The 21230-nt window shown below is 46.1% G+C and overlaps 1 protein-coding gene across 1 annotated transcript in view; it reads left to right on the top strand.

Moving 5' to 3' along the window:
* Positions 1-19684, top strand: part of LOC142588682 (uncharacterized) — a 34092-nt gene extending 14408 nt beyond the window's left edge. Inside the window, exons 2-4 of the mRNA XM_075700503.1 lie at positions 1025-1431; positions 8636-8851; positions 19293-19684. Of these exons, the coding sequence (XP_075556618.1) occupies positions 1140-1431; positions 8636-8851; positions 19293-19684 (900 nt within the window). The 5' untranslated portion in view covers positions 1025-1139. The remainder of the gene's footprint in view (positions 1-1024; positions 1432-8635; positions 8852-19292) is intronic.
* The last annotated feature ends 1546 nt before the right edge of the window (positions 19685-21230 follow it).

Below are 21230 nucleotides of genomic sequence, written 5' to 3'. Positions count from 1 at the left end.
GCTCAAGCCTGCCATAAAGATGTCAGTATTGTAAATATACCCTATGCAGATTGCATGAAGTTAGTAAAAAATAAGCTTAAAGAAAAATGGCCGTGTACATGGAATAGCGAAGAAAATAACAAACTACATTTACTAAAACCTATTCTGGGAGAAGGGAGATCATGCAAGCATCAGGAACGTTTTATAGAAGTAATTTTATGCCGCCTCCGCATCGGACACACACACCTAACACAACTTTCTACTGACAAAACAAGACAAACCATTATGTGAGAAATGTGCAGATGAACTCACGGTAAATCACATTTTATTCTCGTGCACACAACTCGAACGGCTAAGAAAAAAATATTTTACTGTATTTTACAATCAACACATTCCCTTCCATCCCAGTCTACATTTAGGAGATAAGCCACTTGTACGAACTTCATCTGTTTTTAGTTTTTGAAAGACGCAGCGATACTAAATGAAATATATCACAGAACTACTAATTCTAAAAATTCTTACCCAGTTTTTTCACGCATCTTATGATGCACCTCACCCATTTTCTCAGTCCTGAGAAGAAGGCTGAGGTCCCCATTTCATTTGTTGGGCTCCTCAGAGTCCTTGTCCGGACAAGGACTTTCGCTGAGGATACCTAATTTTTGAAATAAATTATAACCATGTGTTTGGCGAAGGATAGCCTGAGTTGCTTATGCGCCATAAAACCCAATGGAGTGATGCAGTGATGCCCACGTGATCAGAGCTCACCATAAACGTCCACGTCCGCCTGCGCGCTCTCGCGCCGACGTTGTGGTCATACGGCAACTTGAGTGCTCTGACGCAGGCTGTGTTGCCTCCTGTGCACATTTCCACTGCCATTTGATAACCAACCACGTAGCCACACGCCGACTTCGGCTTTCAACGCTTCCGACGTTCATCCCCGGCGCCACACAAAAATCAACTTGCGTAGAAGCGCTTACTATATGACTTCCAAGATCACTATCCCTACAGCTGCGTAAATGATTGTTATGAAACTCCATGCTTGCAGGGATATCTCTGACGCAGAAGTACTCGTCGCTTGCGTGCGCCACGTTGGACGAGCAGGCGCGTGATCACGGAGAAGCAGCTCGGACTCCTTCGGACTCAGCTCCTATCGAGCCGCCATGGAGCGCGTGCTGCAGTTCTCGGTGCTGGTGTGGAAGGACATGTACCTTCGCCGCCTGAGGGTGCACCCGGTCGCCTTCGTCGTCGAGATTCTCATGGTGACCGTGCCGTTCATCAAGATCCAGAACGAGCGCGGCATAGGGGGCCACGACGCCGTGGTCAGCAGCATCATCTACCCCGTGTACTCGCCGGACTTATTAGACCTGAGGCTAGACACCATCATCTACGGACCTTCCAACAGCTACACCCGGCGTATCGTCAGTGCCATCGAGAAAGCCCTGCCCAGAATAGGTGGGCCGTGACCACCATTGCAACCACATGTCGCTGCGAGCCGAGCATGTTATGCGTAATAAGTCCTCTGATTTTGTTGTGCATTGCCTCAAATATTCTTAAATTCTGCATAGACGCCGTATCTGTTCTATCGTCGTCTATTCTTAGAGACAAAGCAAAATATCTTTTTTCACGGTTATTCTTAACGGAACCTACAGAGGTCAATGTGGCGTCCGTTAGAACCTAGACGACTTTTCTTTCTTCGTTCATTCGTCTCCCGCAACCATCCACAATCGAGCGGAAATGCATTTCATACCTAAAATTCTAGCTCCTCCTTACAAATAATTTGGGATAACCCAAATTTCAAGCGTGCGTTCACCGCAGTAGTGACTTCTTTGCATGGGACATGCGCTGGAAACGTTGAACGTATTTTCACTGGCCACTGTTTGCACTCGAAGCCTTCCTTGCGATTTTTGCGCGACAGGGTCTCGACCTCTGTGCAACCCACATATACCCAAATCCGCAAGAGGCCTCTTGCGAATTTCACCAGAATATCCAAATTTCATTTTCCCGATACATTGCTGGGCTCGAGGTTCTCTGGTTACGGAAAGCAATGCAGATACTCGTTATCTATATAGCGATGAAAAGTGTATAACAAACACCTATTGTGTCTGTCCGTGTCTTTTGTCAAGCCGTCATCCTCGACAATAAGCTTAATTCATCAAGCATCTGTACTTAAGACGTAAATCGTGCGTAATGTGGGTTGCCGATGTCTACAATGCACTTAAATGAAAATTCCAGTGTCAACAAAGTTGTCTGTGTATATCTCCTGTTGGAAAGAAAATCCAGACCCGAGTCAGTCTCCGACTACAGAATTTCCCCTCTGGCACCGTTGCGCCGAGTGTCCGTAACGCGGCATAAACTTGACGTTTGAACTGAGCGTTCATGAAGAAGCAAAACTACTCCCTTCCACAGTAAAAAAAAAAATCGGGCGTCTAGCTCAAAGCGCACGATTATTTCGTCCAAAACATTTCTTGCTTCCGTTGTCTCCTTGGATAGCAGGATGCATTTTCGCCGAGAAACGGAATGAGTAATTGTATGCAGCCGCTAACCGGCTTTTATTTTCTACCTTGATGCAGCATATATATGCGACCACTCAGGGGTGGTGAGCGCAGGTTATAAGCGTCGCTATCGCTATTTCGTTAAACGCAAGCGATTCAGCCCTATTCGGCTAGCTGAGAAGCGGCCGATTATCGGCCCTGCAGGACGCAAGGACCGACGCTTCAATCTCTCATTGAATTCGCTGCTTAATCGTAGGGCTTAGGAAACGTCAAGGCGCTGCATCGCGTGTATTTCTATCTATATATTAAATGGTCGCCGTTCTAACCTGTGATGATGTGAAAGGTCTTTGATATTGATTACAATACGAAAGCAGCAGTTAAGTTCTTTTAGCTCCCGCTGTCGGCGACCATCAAGCGACCTTGAGCCAAAAGAGACCCGTTATCCGGGCACTCAAACAAGATCATACCGTAAACCAGTCAAACCTTAATAAAGGCCAGCCTGTGTCCCCCTAACAGTTTGTACAGGACCGCACAACATAAGCTAGTCACTGTCCAGGCAAGTTGAAAAAAAAAACATATTGCTTCCAAGTTCTTTCTAAAATTTGTTGACAACATCACCCAAGCTGTAACTTCTAGTATTTTGAAGTTTTATTTGCCATTTCCAATAGGGCACGGCGTTCAAACGGCAGAATGAGTGCACTATACACTTCATTGTCATCTTTTGCCCATGAGACAGGCTTGCCTGTGCTCTTTTGAACGCCACTGTTCCGTGAGTGCCGCAGCACGCGTTTTGCGTCGCTTCGAGAGGTGGCGCAACGTTGCCTGGCGTGTTATTCAGGCACTTTTTTTTTCTTCTCTAGCTGGGAAGTGCGCTCTTGTCTCCCTGGCGTCTTTCGCTGTCTGTCATGCCACCTTCAGCCGTATTTTTTTTTCTTTTAGGTGGGTAACGTCCATATATGGACCAGTGCACAGTACGGCGTGGTGCGGTGCGGTGTGGTGTGCCGTTGCAAACATGCCCTGCACCCATTTTAAGATTGTGGCTCGTATCATCTCCAATTTAATGCTTACATCTACTCTCGATTATCGGAGAGCCAGCAATATTTTATTTCGAATAAACGCGTTAAAATAAACGATTGTCCCGAACACAAATGATACCGCCACCCGAGAGTGACGCAAACACTATGATCGCGAAATTAAAGACAAAGATTTTCAGGGACCCAAGAAACGCAGAAAATGCGGTCATACGCAAGCTTCTCGGGCAAATTGCATGTGGTAGTTCATTAGCATAATGAGTGCGGCTCGTCGCATAACAAATTATGGCGGAGAATCTTTGCAATGGAGGCGCAGCGCAACGTCACGCTACGTCAAATTGACGTTTATGGAAGGGCTCTTCCTGTGACGCTCCGCACGTGACAGTCCTTCGGCCACTCGACAAGCTAACATGACGGCTATCTTGGATAGCCATGACGTATTCCCGAAACTGCAGATGCATTGTACGGGCTTCTGCACGCTACTGTTTACTTTATCTTTAAAGCAATAAGACCGCCATATAGCTGCCACCGACAAGACGAAAATTGATAATTGAAATAGTCTTTATATAGCCACATCACGTTTCGTCATCTTCATTAAAATTAAAAACTTTCCAAAGCTTCCGCTTCCCCGCGCAAATAAAAAACGTCGCCCCTGAACAGCCGATCGCTCAGTAAACATGGCGGAAAAAGGTGGCAGTGCAGCCGCCATTCCTGACAAGAATAGAGCTTCTGTTCGTAAATTCGCATGTGGTGAAGAATCGCCTGCGGAATTAACGACGATGATAGACAAACAACAAAACTGCCAAACTCAGCAGTGGTTGTTATCAGAATTCAACGTACGTAGGCAGCGGTCAAAGCGAGGTACGTCAACGAAAAATTTTGGCTTCGGCTAATCGGTGACTAACTGAAATCAGTGCATAGTCAATTCGCATGCTGAATAAATTACAGCAATCCACAATAAATGCAGGCAACGAAGGGCCTTCTTGACCGTATATAATAATTAAAAAAAGCTTCCCTTCAGTGATTATTCATTTCGTTACTCAAATACACTGGATTAGACATGCAAGAGAGAAGAGTGTGCCGTCCGTCAATGCTTCTTCTGTGTTCCCTTTATGACGCCGTTAATCAGTTCGTCATCAGTGCACGCAGCATGCCAGCATGCTCTCTGCCTCCGCTCGTCACCCTCTGCGCAAAAGGCGTTTGCAAGTGCTTTCCTGCCCATCCTCTTCTCGAGCCTGCTAGCACAAAAATCAGAGCGGCACGGGCCGTCTAAATTCGACCACAAACAACCAGCGTGAAATTCGCCTCATACGCGGCCAATGGCACCCGCCCAGCAGACAACAACGAAGCTTCAGAACAGTCTGATTGCAAAAAACGCACTGTCCATTCCTGGATAATTGTAGCAAACCTAAAATAATAGCCTCTACCTGATGCCACATTGGCTCGAGTGGCGTTCACGCTATCTAGTTGTCCCACTGTGCTATTTTGTTTCACTCATGGCTCGATTCTGCCGCTAGTACACATCGGTTTTGCTGTTTTGTTGAACCTATAACTTACTGTGATAGCTGGCCGTGTTTTGCATAAACTATAACAGAACCTCGCAAGAGAGGGGTTAAACAAAGTGCGCGCCTCGTACACGGCTACTCCCTCGAGTTTCTGTGCTCGCAGGCGCAGCGTGAATAATAGATGCCGACGCAGATGGTCGCTGTCTGGCCTGTAACTCGACGTCCTCTTGTCGTTCTGTTGAGGAGAAGCCATAGAGCATACTGCTCGAGCTTGCGTTCCCTAGCCATTGAGCAATGTGGATCATTTTGAAACAGAGAAACGAACGCATACAGCTGCGCAACGGGTTGCAGTTGTTGAAGGTTTTGTTGTCGTTCATGACGTTTTGTAGACGAGCTTGTTCTCCTTTATTACTATTCCCTGCTATGTGAACCAGTCATGTTTTCTTTCTCAGATAGATTTGTTTCATTATATGCACGTGCAAATTATAGTAAATGCCTAGGTGCCTAGATATCCACTATTGTTGGTTTGTTAGTGTGAAGGGCCATAGGGTGAAGATTCATTTGAGTAGTTTGCAGGGATTTAAATGTAACGAGACGTGGTGACAAGCGAGTGTCAACACGCGAGTACATGCAGCGGAGCTCAGGCCGACGACAAACATTTATGCACAGTGCCAGGCAACAAATAACTTTAAGCACGAGGGTCTCTAGCAGGAGCTTGGTATGACTGCAAGGTACATATTCTCGGACGGTTGCTTTCGACGATATCACTTTCAGTGCGCACTTATTGAGAGGAAGCTTTAGCCCGGCTACTTCAATTTAAGTACTTGTAAATAGAGAATTCGTTTTTCTCGGTAGCCACTGCACCAAATTTGGCGAGGTTTCTTGTATTCAAAAGAAAACATTAAATCTAGTGACTGTTGGTTTCGAATTTTTAATTTTGTTCGTCAACTTTTTATTAAAAATTTAGGTCGATTTGGGGTCGAATAGGTCGTCAATTTTTAATTAAAAAATAGCAAAAACAAAAAATTTTCAGAAAGCGAAAATATGAAGTTTACATCTCTGTAGCTACGCAATGGAAAATAATGGCACAATTCCGTGAATTGCATATACCACATCTAACGATGGCCCGTCGTGGTTACCCAGTGGCTATGGTGTTGGGCTGCCGAGCACGAGCTCGCGGGATCGAATCCCGGCCACTGCGGCCGCATTTCGATGGGGGCGAAATGCGAAAACACCCGTGTACTTAGATTTAGGTGCACCTTAAAGAACCCCAGGTGGTCGAAACTTTCAGAGTCCTCCACTACGGCGTGCCTCATAATCAGGAAGTGGTTTTGGCATTTAAAACCCCGTAATTTAATTTTTAATCTAAAGATGACAAAATTGATATGTTACACATGAATCTCAAAAAATATAATATGAAAATACAGTTTTTGCAGAAGCCTTGTAAACAACGTAACAAATTCACGTAAGATATAAAATGACATCGACTTACTCCGCTTTCAATTATCTAACGAATGCCGTTTACATAACCGCAATACCTGTTCTTGATTCAGAGCTATGGATTTGGAAAGTGCGTGCTTCCATGTGTTTCAAGCTTGCGTGTTCTTGGAAATGGTTGTAACGAAATTCGGGCCCTAAATCGAAATTCCGCTTGCAACAGTCACAAGAATCTGATTTTCTCTCTCAAATGCCAGAAATTTAATTAAAATAGGTCCAGGCATTATCTCAGAACATTTTGCGTTTTACATGTATTTGAATAGACCGAGTCGGAGTTGGGCCTAAAGATTCCTATTAAGGCGAAAGCCTTTCTAGGCTCATGGTGAAATTTGGTTCAGAAGACCTGACAGCCGGAGTGTCCGCCGAAGCGTCATCGCGCCATATGAAGACAGATTAAAGACCGATTAAAGAATGAAAAATGATTTATAGTGACAGTTAGTGAATGATAACGTTATAATATGGTTTGGTAGATTTTAATTATGAATAATAATGACTAATAATGACTTCTAATGACTTCAAATTACTACTAATGACTCCGAAATGCCCAGGATGTCTAACTACGGCTTGTAATGACGGCAGTTGATTATAAATGACTATAAATGTCGAGTAATGAGTACTAATGAATAAAATGACTACTAATGACTTGTAATGACTACTAATGACTACAATATGGCCAATATATTTATCGACGGCTTCTAGTGACCGCAATTGATTACAAATGGATAAATGCTTACTAGTGAGCAGTAATGTAATAATGACTAGGAAATGACCAATATGTGTAACGACAACTTGTAACGACGACAATTGATTAAAAGTGACTAAAATGCTTAGTAATGATCATTAATGACTAATAATGACTCAAATGACTTGTAATGTACTAATGACTATGATATGACCAACATGTCTAACGATGATCTGTATGACCACAATTGAATTAAAATGACTAAAAATGCTTAGTAGGGAGCAGTAATAACCTAAAGAAAGAAGAGAAAGAGAAGAGGCAAAGAGAAAGAGGCAATTGATAAGAGGAGGAAGAGGAGGCCTTCGCCGTTCACCTCTTAAGGGAGATCTTAAGAGGTGGACGCACAGATGAGAGCACTGCAATACGACAGCGCGCGAATGCAGTCACGTGGTTTTATTTCATATTTCGCGGGCTTTCTTAAACGCCGGAATAAATCACCACGCTGCTTGTACGTCACCACAAAAAATTGGATCGATCGTTTTGGAATGCCCTCTGCAAAGTTACAAAACCCATTTATCAAATGTTTCCATAATTGCTCTTAGTTAATTAACTAATTAAGCGCTATATAAAACAAATATCCTAAGGTGCGCCACATGATGGCAAACCATATGTAGTTAGTTTCATTTAGTTAGGCTTAACCACTCCTTCAAATTCTTGGCCGAAGTTGCGTGAAACACTCTGTACAACGTAAATTATTTCAGATATCCTTCAAATATATATGAAACCATTCGGCAGCCACATCTGTGCCCAGAAAATACAGTTTTAACATAGCATACACAAAATACTTACCAACGCTATAAGATCGTCTGATATGCGCATCCGCATAAAGTATTGGCGACGTTTTGTCTCTCGATATTTACATGAGCCACCCTTTCGAATGCTGCTTGGCCTAACACAGGATGACACCGCTGCTGTGAAGCTTCTTTGGTTTCTGCATAGAACGTGCAGCCACACAAATTGTCGTTGGCTGTCTGTTACCCATCCATGCCGAGCGTTCCACTAAACGTAGTGGAAATGCGTATAATCTTGTCATAGACACGTTGCGTGTTTCTGTCTTAAGAAGCTAAAACACTCTAGAGCATTATTCGCGGGGCTTCCAGGGGGCACCTAATTTTTGCCAGGGACTGCGGGAATTGTAGGAGAGAACGGAACAACAACCGAGACAATGGTCAACACGTTCTTACGTCATGCTTGTCGCCGTTTCTCGCCCATTATGAATTTGTCGTCAGCTGTCCCGTCATCAAATTGGCCGCTCAGCGGTGCCGGCGCCGACAACTGCCGACTGGAGTCGAGATTAAGTGCTCTTGCTCTGAACAGCTACACGAGAGTAACATACTCGGGTCTGCGCTAAAGCCATCTACTGCCTTATTCTTACCGTTCATACTGCAGATGTGAAGCCGATGATGGACGAGCTGGAGTTGGCGCGGGTGCTCTTCTCCAGGAACGTGACGCCCAACACGCTCGGTCTGTACTTCCACACCGAGTCGCTCGGTGACGACGTGCCCCACGATCTGACGTACACCATCATGTTCTCGAGCGGTGCGTACAGGATCAACAGGGCCCGCGAGGAGGTCACACACAGCGGACCCTCGCAACTCGAAGACAGTGAGTGAAAACTGACGCATTATGCACCGAAGGTGCAGCTTGGCCTGATGGTTCACAGCTTAATGGTGCTGCTGTTGATAATTTGTCTCGCTCATACACCGGATGTTGCGAGCAAACTGAAGGCACCGGCAATCGGACATTCCTTGAAGGTGGTCTTGCATAATCAGTGACGGAAACCGCCTAATATTGATTATTATAATGAAGGGCTTTCAAGAATTGTTTTGCAGGCGCACGCGCCAAACACAAGAGACATATTTCCGTCTTATGATATCATCTTACCTGGTCACGCAGCCTTGATGGCAAATGTGCTTCATGTATTATTAGACAGTACCTACAGTGTCCGGCGGGTATTAGTGTGTGTGTGGAGGGGGGGGATAACATCACTCAAAATATAGAGAGTACATATATATGACAAAACTCAGATTGATAGCAGTTCATTCAGACTTATGAGGGGAATAGCAATAAAAGAGGTAATATTGCCATTGGGTAAAACCTGGTCACAATAAGGTAAATGTAGTGACGAAGGCAGAAAAAGCAAGCGCGCTGGACTCCATCCAAACTGACTGAAAATTGATCTTCTGCTGCTTTAATGGCTGCGAGTTAAAACTGGACTGATATTCGTCTCTTTCGTAAAAGACGCGTACCGTGAAGTTTTGACCCTCCCTTATATAAATACTAAATATTTAATTATGCCAAGTTATGTAACGTTAAATACGGTTATATTTTATAGGGCCTCAACCACGTTTTCCTCCACGTTTTGTGGAATGACCCCTTCGCGTCGTTTTTTCGTTGTTCCTTTTTTGCCATGTTGGGATACTTGTTTTTGCCCATTACATAAATCCTCCTGTCAAGCGTATGGTGCATCGACTTTCTCACAAACTTTAAACAACATCGTAAAGCTGAAACTGAAATTTATTGCAGGCACCAACGCCTATACGCGGAGTGAGTGCAGAGGTTGTCTGTGCGCCTTCCTCCTGCAGTTGTCTACAGTAGTTTGAAATTGCGAACCCCGGAGCTTCCATCAAGGTTAAACTAGAGAAAGTAAAAGAAAATAATAAATATCATGCCGCAGTCTAGTAAAGGCTCTGTATAATTTAAGTCGGTGCCTCCTGGCCTAATAGTCCTCTCAAAGATGAGCGTTGGCGCAGAACGACTACTTGGTAAAGAACCGCTCCTCGGTCTCCATCGCTAGCTAGCAGGCGCCGACGTAAAACAGTCAAGAATGAGAGGAAAAAAAATGACGCCTTCGCATGGACGAGTCGGCAGCATGCATGAGAATCTCCAAACTGCATGTTAGGTGAAACTGCTTTAATTTTAAGTCGTACCATTAGGCAAATATGATCAACTACAAGAGGACACACGTAGCAGGGATTTTTTCCCAGATCCACTGACTTCGATAAACGGCCGGAACTGCCATTTATTTAGTTCTGATACCTCAAAGGCCCCCGAAGGGGTCTTACATGAGGGGCGGGTGAGTGTACCTGATTCAACATAAATTAGTTCACCGATGATGCGTTTCAAATGATGAGGATTCTCATGAAGAACAGTTGAAGCGGGATGGTCATTCCAGTGTCTTGAACGACGAGTAAGAAACGAAGATAGGTGAGTGATGGTTCGGGCTGGAGGAAGATACACGGTTTCCTTGTGATTGGTGCGGTTGGAGCGGCTGTAAGCTGGCGAAATGTTGGAAGTCCGGGGAAATGCATGGAAGAACTTGCGGAATAGCGAGATACAGTTATTTTTTACATATAAAGAGTACCTACATCGCCATAAAACAATTACGTAGGGCGAACAAAATATAACCAGTCATAGAGAAAAGCTTTTGGACAGATATACTCACTAACAGAAGCACAACAATAGCATTTAGAGAAAGACATACAAGTAGTGCGAAACAAACAGGTTTCAAGATATATAATAACACATTTGTTTTGCAAGAGCTTCATCACAGTATAGAATAGAATAGTTCGTTATTTGACACATTTACTATATCACTTGACAAACTCTTCCATTGTGTAATTGATTTGGGGAAAAAAGAGTAGCAAGAAGTGTTTGTTCTGCAGTTACAGGCTGAAATCTTTTTGTTGTTAGCACAGCGAGTCGATATGTAATCTGGTTCCAGAAGATAGTTACAGCGATTGATACCTTTCTGACTGTTATATATTGGGTGCAATAGTTTGGGCTTTAACTTCTGCCTACGCATATGTAGCTGATCCCATTATAAAGTGGCCTTCATTTGGGAAACGCTAGAGTACGGGCTGTAATTATTACAAACCTTACTGCTTGGTTCTGTAGTTCTTCCAGTCTATTATTGAGGTAATCTCGATAGGGATCCCATATTACATAACCATAATCAAGTATCGTTCTGACATGTAAGAAGTACAAAGTTTTAACTTCGCGCGTTGCCTGTTTAAGATTTCTGGGAATAAAATGTAACATCCTACTAGCTTTTGCTATGACAGCGTCAATCTGCTTATGCCAAGTGAGTGATTCGGTGAAATAGACTCCTAGATGCTTGTATTCTGGCTGTATGTAGATAAGCATGGCATTGATGCTATATCATCGCTGAAATTTGAATAATTTTCTGGAAAAGCTTACGCTACTGCACTTTTTTATATTTAAATTGATGTTCTATTTCTTACACCATGTTTCTCTACCTTATCTAAACCTGTTTGCAATGTATCTAGTCATTTTCTGTAGTAATTTCTCTGTCAATCACACTGTCGTCAGCAAATAGTTTTAAGGGTGATGTAATTAGTTCGATAATGTCATTTATGTAGATTAAAATAACAAGGGGCCCAGTACGCTTCCCTGAGGAACGCCCGAAGAAGGTGAAGATGCGGCGTGGTTTAGGACCACAGACTGGGGTCTTCCGTTTAGGTAGTTTCGCATCCAATTTTGAACGTTTTCGTTTACATTTAATGCAGTAAGCTTTACATCTAAGGGCTCAAGGGACACAGTATCGAAATCTTTTTGAAAATCAATAAAAACCGCGTCTACCTGACTATTGTTATCAATGGCTTTAGATAAGGAGTGCTGAAATTCTATTAGTTGTGTGTGGCAGGAATAACCTTTTCGGAATCCGTGCTGGGAAGGTGTAAAGAAACAGAGTCAAGGAATGTAGATGTGTTACTATATAAAACGTGTTCGAATATTTTGCAACATATCGACGTTAGTGCAATCGGCCTATAGTTTTCTCTGAGTTTTCTATCGCCCGATTTAAAAACTGGTGTCACGCTTGCCATTTTCAAATCTTGGGGAATGAGGCCTGTTTCAAGGGAAGGCTTATAAATGATCGTTATATACGGAGGAATGATGCTTTGACACTCTTTAAGGACCACTGGGGATATTCCATCGGGTCCAATTGCTGTTGTGTCATCTAAATGCCGTAATAAAGAATCGACGCCACTAACATCAAACTCAATGTCTGGCATCATATCGCCCTGATTGGCGTTGTTCAAAAGCGAAGTCTCCCCAGCAGATACTAGCGAAAACAGAGATTGGAAGTAATGAATAATGCATTCCGCCCTCTGATAGTCTGATGTTACGGTTTTGCCGTCAATAGTTAAAGATGGTATTGATATGTCTTCTTTTCGATTGTGTTTTACATATTTCCAAAACGATTTTGGGTTTTTTCTCAAGTCCTTGATTAATTTAACAAAGAAGGTATTATAATACCGAGACCGATCAAGTTGTCCAGCGCTGTTTATTCCCAAAAAAGGCCACGCCCCAGCTCACGCGCGAAGTAGAATAACAGGGAAGATGATGATGGCTATGTACAAATGAAAACGACGAAGTATGTTAATAGTGCTTACACTAACTTCCCCCCGTTATGAAAGCGGCCAGCCTGGCCGCAGATTAGAGATTATCTAAACGGGGAGTGAAAGGCTTCATCCGCGAGACGTGAACAATTTCGGCATTCCGGTGGCGCCGGTCAGTGACGGAGTTTACTGGGCGGACGGGATAGTTCACTGCAGATGTTTGCTGCACAACGGTGTATGGGCCAATGTAGCGTTGAAGGAACTTCTCACAGAGGCCTGGAATGCGGACTGGAGTCCAAAGCACGACTTGGTCTCCAGGGTGAAAACGTAAGTCACGGCGTTTGTTGTCGCAGTAACGCTTGCGCTCAGCTTGGGTAGCTTCTGTGCTTTGTCGGGCGATTTGACGGCAATGTGCAACTCGGGCATCAAAATCTTCTGAAAGCGACGCGTTAGGCGAAGAAGCTGCGAAAAAGAGCTCTCTGTCGAATATGGTGGAAGGAGGTCGTCCATACACAAGGAAGAAAGGGCTGTAGCCGGTAGTCCGTTGAATAGCAGTATTATATGCAAATGTCACAAAAGATGTACATGGAAATCATGTCAGACAGCGTACGGTGGAAGCGCTCGGTAAGGCCATTGGTTTGCGGATGATAAGTAGAAGTAGCTTTGTGGACGGTATTAGTGGCCCGAAGAACTTCCTCGAGAACTTGTGAAATGAACTCCTTGCCACGGTCACTGAGAAGAACGCGAGGAGCCCCTTGGCGCAAGACGATGGCGCGCAAGAAAAAGTCGGCGACCTCAGAAGCGGTGCCGGATCGCAGAGGGGCAGTCTCGGCATATCTTGTTAAATGGTCGACCGAAGTGGCAATCCAACGGTGACCGGAGGGTGTCAACGGCAAGAGACCATATAAATCAATGCCAACAAATTCAAAAGGTGCGTTCGGGCAAGGGAGAGGTTGTAGTAAACCGGCAGGAGGGGATGCCGAGCGTTTGCGGTGCTGACACGAAGCACAAAAGGCAATGTATTTGGCCACCGTTGTGGATAGGTCAGGCCAGAAGCAGCGGGTCTTTATGCGGTCGTAAGTCTTGTGGAAGCCTAAGTGGCCAACCGATACGTCGTCGTGAATTGCCTCTAATACCCGCAAGCGAAGGCAGGGAGGTAGAACTGGGACCCACCGGTGACCTGTTGGGTGGTAAACGTAGCGGTGTAGTACGCCACCTTGAAGGCGGAATTGTCGAAGTTGGCGTCGCAAGCGGCTGTTGGGTGGTTCGGCGAACCCACTAAGGCGATCCATGAGAACTCGACTGTAGGAGTCGGCCCGCTGAAGCGAGACGAAATCAGAGCGTGATGAGAGGGTAACATGGTCCAGGGGCGTTATCGAGAGCTGGTGTGAGGCAGGCGTAGCATCGGAGTGACTTGGTGGGGAAGACGACGGCGTGTTACCGGGAGAGAGCGAGAGTGGGCAGCGAGACAATGCGTCTGCATCATGATGACTTTTTCCAGACTTCTACTTTATTGTAAAGTCATATTCCTGCAAGAGGAGTATCCAGCGTCCTAAGCGTCCTGACATGTTTTTCATTGATGACAGCCAACACAGTGCATGATGGTCGGTGACGATGGTGAAGTGGCGGCCGTAATGGTATTGTCGAAATTTTTGAATCGACCAAGCGATAGCCAGGCACTCTTGCTCTGTAATGGTGTAGTTCCGCTCAGCTGGATAAGGTGTTCGGCTGGCATATGCTATGACTTGCTCTTTAGATGCTGTATTACGTTGCTGAAGAACTGCGCCAATACCTTGTGCGCTTGCGTCAGTATGGAGTATGGTGGGGTCTCGATTATCGAAGTGGCGAAGCACTGGTCCGGAAGTAAGATGCCGCTTAAGAGCTTGAAAAGCCGACTCGCAGTCGCTAGTCCACCTGAAAGAGACACCGGTAACCAGTAGCTTGTGTAGAGGAGTGGCTATTGCTGCGAAGTTGCGTATAAATCTACGAAAATATGACGCCAAGCCGAGGAAACTACGTAGATCTTTCTGTTGCTGGGGGCGAGGAAACTGGAGAACGGCACTAATCTTTTCGGGGTCAGGCTGGATGCCATCTTTTGAGACGACGTGACCCAATACTTTTATCGTTTTGCTTGCAAATTTGCATTTTTTTGTATTGATCAGCAGACCAGCATTCGCAAGGCACTTGAGAACTTCGTCTAATCGATGAAGATGTTGGCTGAAGTCAGACGACAAGATGACAATATCGTCCATATAACAAAGGCATATCTTCCATTTTAGACCACGAAGTACGTTGTATATCATGCGCTCAAATGTGGCAGGAGCATTACAAAGGCCAAAAGGCATCACGTTAAATTCATAAAGGCCATCCGGTATAGCGAATGCGGTCTTTTCTTTGTCAGTCTCGTTCATCTGAATTTGCCAATATCCTGATTGAAGATCAAGGCTGGAGAAATACTCCGCCCCTTATAGTGTGTCCAAAGCGTCGTCAATTCGAGGTATTGGATACAGTGGCGTAGCAAAAGGGGGACCGGGGGGCCGTGGGCCCCGGGTGCAAGGGGCCAGTGAGGGGGGGGGGGGTGTCATATACGTCCACGGACTGAAGACACCCCTCTTTCCCCCGGCTACACCCGGGGAGGGGGGTGACAGAAGACCTATGGGCCCCGGGTGCCAGACGACCTAGCTACGCCACTGATTGGATATACCTCCTTGCGTGTGATCTTATTGAGCGCTCGATCATCGACGCAAAAGCGAACGGAGCCATCTTTTTTCTTTACCAGGACCACGGGAGAAGCCCATGGGCTAGATGAAGGTCGTATTATCTTCCGCGCAAGCATGTCAGCAACCTATTGTTCAATGACCTTTCGTTCGGACGGCGATACACGATAGGGGCGTCGTCGTATTATAGCGGAACCATCGGTTTCGATGCGGTGTGTAGCCGCAGGAGTTTGGCTCTACACAGGGGAACAGCTATTGAAACAGGCTTTGTGTTTTTCCAAGACTACCATTAGGGCTTCGGACTGCGCGGCTGCTAGGTCAGAACCAAGAACGGCTGGAGGAGGGAAAGAATCATCCAAACCTGAGGTTGGTGCTGGCGGTGAAGGGCAAAGCGTGACTATAGAGATAGGTTGAGTGTTGGCGAGGGTTGCCACAGTCATCCCTTTGGGCAGCATCGCAGGACCTGGGGTCGTGTTGCAAGCAGACAGAAGGGCGCGGTCGCGTGAAAACCGGGCGAGACAGGTGGCAATGAGAATTCCGCGAGAAGTACAGCGGGAAGAAGGGGCGACTAGGGCATCTCCGTCGGCGATCTGACTGGATGTTACTGCTACAACGTCTTCGTGACCAGAACGCAGGACGTTGTCTGCAGCGATGGCCAAGTTCGCGCATGAAAGTGAAGAGTCCGCAACAGGTTCAAGCTCTGTATCCGGGATGTGGACAACTTTCCCTCTACATGAAATGACGGATGAAGCAGAATATAGGAAGTCCCAACCCAGTATAAGTTCATGGATACACGTTGGAAGGATGATAAACGCGATGTGGTGGCGTATGCCGTCGATGAGAACACGAGCAGTACACTGTCCGTCGGGCTGAATGAATGCATTATTAGCACCACGCAAAATAGGTCCAAGATAAGGCGTTTTTACTTTACGGAGCCGGGAACACAGATCACTCCGAAGAACAGAAACGGCGGCACCGGTATCGATGAGAGCTGACGCGGGAACACCTTCGACAGTCACAGAAAGCATGTTGGCCGGGCGAACAGGAAGAATTTTTGAAGACCGATAAGAAGCAGTTTCCCCTCCAAAAACTGCAACAGTTAGTTTTCCGAGTGCTGGTCGACAAAATGGGAAGTGGGGCGTAGCGGCGATGTAGAGCGCCGGTAAGACGACGGAGAACGACGTCTGGCCGAACGGGAACTATGAGGCAGATTGGGAGCAGCTGGAGGAGACGGAGAACGCTGTTGAGGGAACGAGTACGATCCGGGATAGTAGTCGTCTGATCGGCGAGTGCGGTCTCTTTCGTGCTCAGCATAGCCTCGTCTGTCATCCTCCTGGCGACGGCGGCAGGAGCGAGATATATGGCTGCGTATACCACAGTAAAAACAAACCGGACGAGGTGGACGCCACTGAGGGTACGATGGCGCAGCAAGTTCTCTGGTTCCCATCGAAGACAAAGCCAAATGGTCATAGGAAACGCCAGTAGGCACAGAAGTCACGGTAGGGGTGGGTAGCGAAACATATCCGCGTAAGTAGGTGTGGAGCGCGCTACCGGAGCCAGATGCGTTGTGGGTGTAGTCATCGATGTCAACTCCTGCTTTACGACCTCGCGCAAGTCGAAGGTGGGGGTTGGGGCGCAGGCAGCAGGTGGACGCCTTAGGTCTTGTAGTTGAAGCTCTTCGCGGATGATGGTGCGGATAAGAGCACGTAGATCTGGAGAATGAGGAACCTGAGGATCGCGGCTGTCATGTAGAAGACGAATAGACTGCAGCTCGTCGAGGCGTTGACACGTTGAAGTGATGTCTTGGACAGAAGCCGGATTTTGCACGATTAAGGCGTTGAACGCGACAGGCCCAATGCCTTCTAAGATGTGGCGAACGCGTTCGGCTTCCGTCATGCTAGGATTCGCACGGCGGCACAGAGCCAAGACATCCTCTATGTATGAGGTGAAACACTCTTGGGGAAGTTGGCGGCGCGTTCCCAGTTTCTGTTTGGCGACTTCTGCACTGCCAGACGAGGAAGCGAAGATTTGCCGCAGCTTGGAGGTAAACGTGGACAAATCTGCGATGTCGGATTCGTGGTTGAAATACCACGTGTTTGCAACACCGGTCAAGTAGAAGGCGACGTGTCTCAATTTCTGGGTGTCGTTCCACTTGTTGCAAGAACTCACGCGGTCGTAGTGGTCGATCCAATCGTCAACGTCATCACCCCGGAATCCCGCATAGACAGGGGGATCGCGCTGAGGGCTCGTCACAATCCAAGAGGGCGCCGCAGGCGGGGTCGTCTGTGTGGTAGGGTTAGAGGCGCCGGTAGGGCCGTGGTTGGAAGTGTCCATTGTTGTAGGGGTAGCTGGGTGCAGGCGGCGACCGGAACGGAGCTCCAGGGAGGACGGGAACGCGAGAGGACGTCGGGGTCTTGACGTGCCTTTACCACTTTATAATACCGCGGCCGATCAAGTTGTCCAGCGCTGTTTATTCCAAAAAAAAAAGGCCACGCCCCAGCTCACGCGCGAAGAAGTAGAACAGGAAAGGGGATGATGGCTATGTACAAATGAAAACGACGAAGTACGTTAATAGTGCTTACAGTATCTTTAGCAGATTTAATTGTTGCTTTCAATAGTATATTTATCTGTGGCAAGCGTTTCTGATTTGCCAGACTGGTGTCGCCAGAAAACATTTTATACGTTCGTCTTGCTTTCCTTATAAGTTTACGTATTTCTACGTTAAACCAAGTTTTTTTTTGTTGTCGCAGCTACCTGCATGGAACATGAATTTCGACTATTTGAAGTATTTTGTCCCGAAATGCTGACCACAAAGTTAACGGACACCGTGCGTTTGGCAGATACTGGAAAGTGGGGAAGAAATTTTCAAGTTCGGTCCTGATAGCGGCATAGTCTCCTCTGTCGTAGCTGTACACTTTGCGGAATTTGCGCCATCCATACTCGCTGTATGCTAAGTTCTATGACAACTGTCCTGTGGTCACTAATACCTGGGCAAACAGTAAGTTTTGATAATATGTTCGGCTCATTGCGAAGTACTAAGTCTAAAATTGCATTTTCTCGCGTTGGTTCCAGTACGTATTGCTGCAACTCATTTAATCCGAGCAGTTCCTCGAATTCTGCGTAAATACGGGACCTATTACCAGCCACACATCCGGCATTCCAGTTGAAGTCTGGCAAATTGAAATCACCACCTAGAAATACGATATTAGGCACAAAGATAGCATCTCAGACAGCAGTCCGAATAAGTCGCTGCTGCCGGGTTGGCGGTAGAATGTCCCGTACACTACATTGTTTCCAGGCACCAGACAGACTCAGAATTGTTTTGAAATAAAATTTGTGTACTTGTCAATGCTTTTGATATCAAAATAAATACTACCACGGCATGTCCATGCCTATCTTTCCGATAGACAGTAAAGCCAGGCGGAAAGATTTCTACATTAGTTATAGTCTTGTCTAACCATGATTCGGTGCCCATCAAGATCTGATGTTAAACAGTGGCTACTAAAGAGATGAAGTTATCGACTTTGTTCTTTAGGCTGAGACAATCTACAAGCCGGACAGAGAGCCGTTCAGGCTGTGAGCAACGTGCTGGGTTACCTTTCGGAGACTGGCAACTTTTCGGCGAAGTTTAAGGTTACGTAGGTTAGCCCGTGACTTGAGTTCTGTAGTACTAGACGTGAAGGAGAAAACAAAGAAAATAAACTGCGCTGAGCAATCTTGAATTCCTTGAACATGTTAATATGGTTAGCTTGGTTAGGGTTTCATATATAGAACAAGCGTATTCGACTTAAAGCGGGAGGAAGTCGGAGGTTACGGCACAAGTAGCCAATCATGCGGTTAGCATGATGGGTAATGTGTGCGAACCATGACAAATCGTAGCGAAGGCTTGTACCAAGGTATCTGTAATAATAATTAAAAAAAATGAACTTGAACAGAGCTTCACTCCTATCATGTTTCGGCACGCAGCCATGTCGCTGCGAGTTGCGGCCGTTCAAGTGGCGGTGGACTTGGCGCACATCAACGAACTGGCGTACCGTCGTGCCAGTAACCGCACACAGGAGCGGCTGGCGGTCAAGTTGCGTCAGTTCCCCTACCCCACCTACCACGAGGACACCGACAACACCATGTTCCTCATAGGCATGCGCTTGGGCGTCGCGTACGCGTGGCCCTTCTGCATGGTCATCACCCGGGCCATCGAGGAGCGTCAGAGCGGCATGCAGGCGAGTGACATCGTGGTTCAGGTCGCGGCACGCATTTTCGTCCTGCAGTTAGTGTACAACTTCAAAAAGAGGACGGCATTCATTGCGAGCAGTGCCAAAGTTCGTGCCACGAGCGGTCGACCCCAGTGCAGAATTTAACGCCAACCAATAAGAAACATAAAAGTTGATCAGAATATCTAGAAGTAGTACTGAAGTCCTGAAGATCCAATATCATACGCGATGCAAACAAGAATACTGATTTGAGAGAGCTTCTCCAAAGGTAACATTTGAAAAGCATCACCAAAACTGAGCGAGTTTATGGCAAACTGATGTTTCAATAGCATCGAGAAAGCATGAAATTCCTCTGCGAAAGCACTCTCTCCTCTTCTACGTTTCCTTCGTGCTTGGGCTGCTACAGTGCGATGATTTTACCGCAGTGCTGTTCCTTATCACGCGTCGACGTTGGTCCGAGTAGGACTCCGCGCCCACGTTGTCGACGGGATCGGCCGGTCTCGCGAATGGAGCAACCGGAGGGCCATGCATTGTACAGACCATTTTGGTTTCTTCTAATTCGTCTTATATTGACCCGTCTGCTGTGTGGACGACGACATGAAACGCGCACAGCGATGCGTGCGGCTTTCGGTCCATGGTGTGTCCTCTAACGGACCTCGCTAGACATTGCTGCGCATGCACACGTAACCTGAAGGGTTCGGGGCTGCGCGACCTGCTTTACTATCAATTCTGCATTCAGTCAGGCTGCGTGCATAAAAGGAATTCAGTTCGCGGTACAAAGTGCATGCACACGTTAAAGATTCGCTGCAATTATTACGAAAAAGAAAAGCTCTCTTCGCTATCGTTCATAAAGAACCCGCCACTTTTGGCAGGGAATTCAGCATGATGGCTCGCCTGTATGGCGATGTACTGCACTATGAAATATAGCCGCAATAACTAAGCAGGGAGTTCCAATTACGCGAGAAGCAATGACCGCGGTTGTTTTCATTTTTCCTTGCAACCTCTGAACAGGAATGACACAATCGGGCCTAGCACACGAAATGTTGGTTTTGCGACTGTAGAAATCTCGTGCTCTGCCTGGCTACTTGCGCGTCACAGGAGCGCTTGTTATACTGAAGCACCAAGGATTTCGCTGAAAATGGCACTCCGGCCTTTTTATTTGATCCTCAGCTCTTGTTTAACATCACCATATATACGGTGCAGATTTACTTTCATGTCGTTGTACCGTTCTTTCTTCTAACATGCAGAATTTTATATAATAAACTATCCAAAACAGGACAATTACAGCATTCTCGTAAACCCACTTCTTTATTTTGATCGTCTGGCTGTACCTTAACCAAGAAATCGCAAAATTATGGCTCGATTCCGCTTTAAAGCTGCTAAAATTGTAGCGATATTTGTCGAGCGAACATAATAATGTTGGTGCTTTGAGACAACTACTAAATACGCTGGCATGGCGTGACGCATCTACCGAAACATTTGACGTTTGTTTATTGTCAGCGCAGTTCAGGAACTAACTGTAATATTACCAACACGAGCTAGATTACATTAATTTAGTATATTTAAAACAGAAGGCATGATGACAGCTGAAGTCTTGTGTTTGCCTCCAGATTGTCACATTATGAATCCATCATGTTTCAATATAACGCGAGTCGCCTAATTTCCCTAGCTCAAAGACGCACTTCGTCCATGT

The sequence above is a fragment of the Dermacentor variabilis genome, chromosome 7, assembly GCF_050947875.1.
Source record: "Dermacentor variabilis isolate Ectoservices chromosome 7, ASM5094787v1, whole genome shotgun sequence".
Taxonomy (NCBI): domain Eukaryota; kingdom Metazoa; phylum Arthropoda; class Arachnida; order Ixodida; family Ixodidae; genus Dermacentor; species Dermacentor variabilis.
Note: the sequence above shows the minus strand (reverse complement) of the source record. Positions and strands in the feature narration are given on the sequence as shown.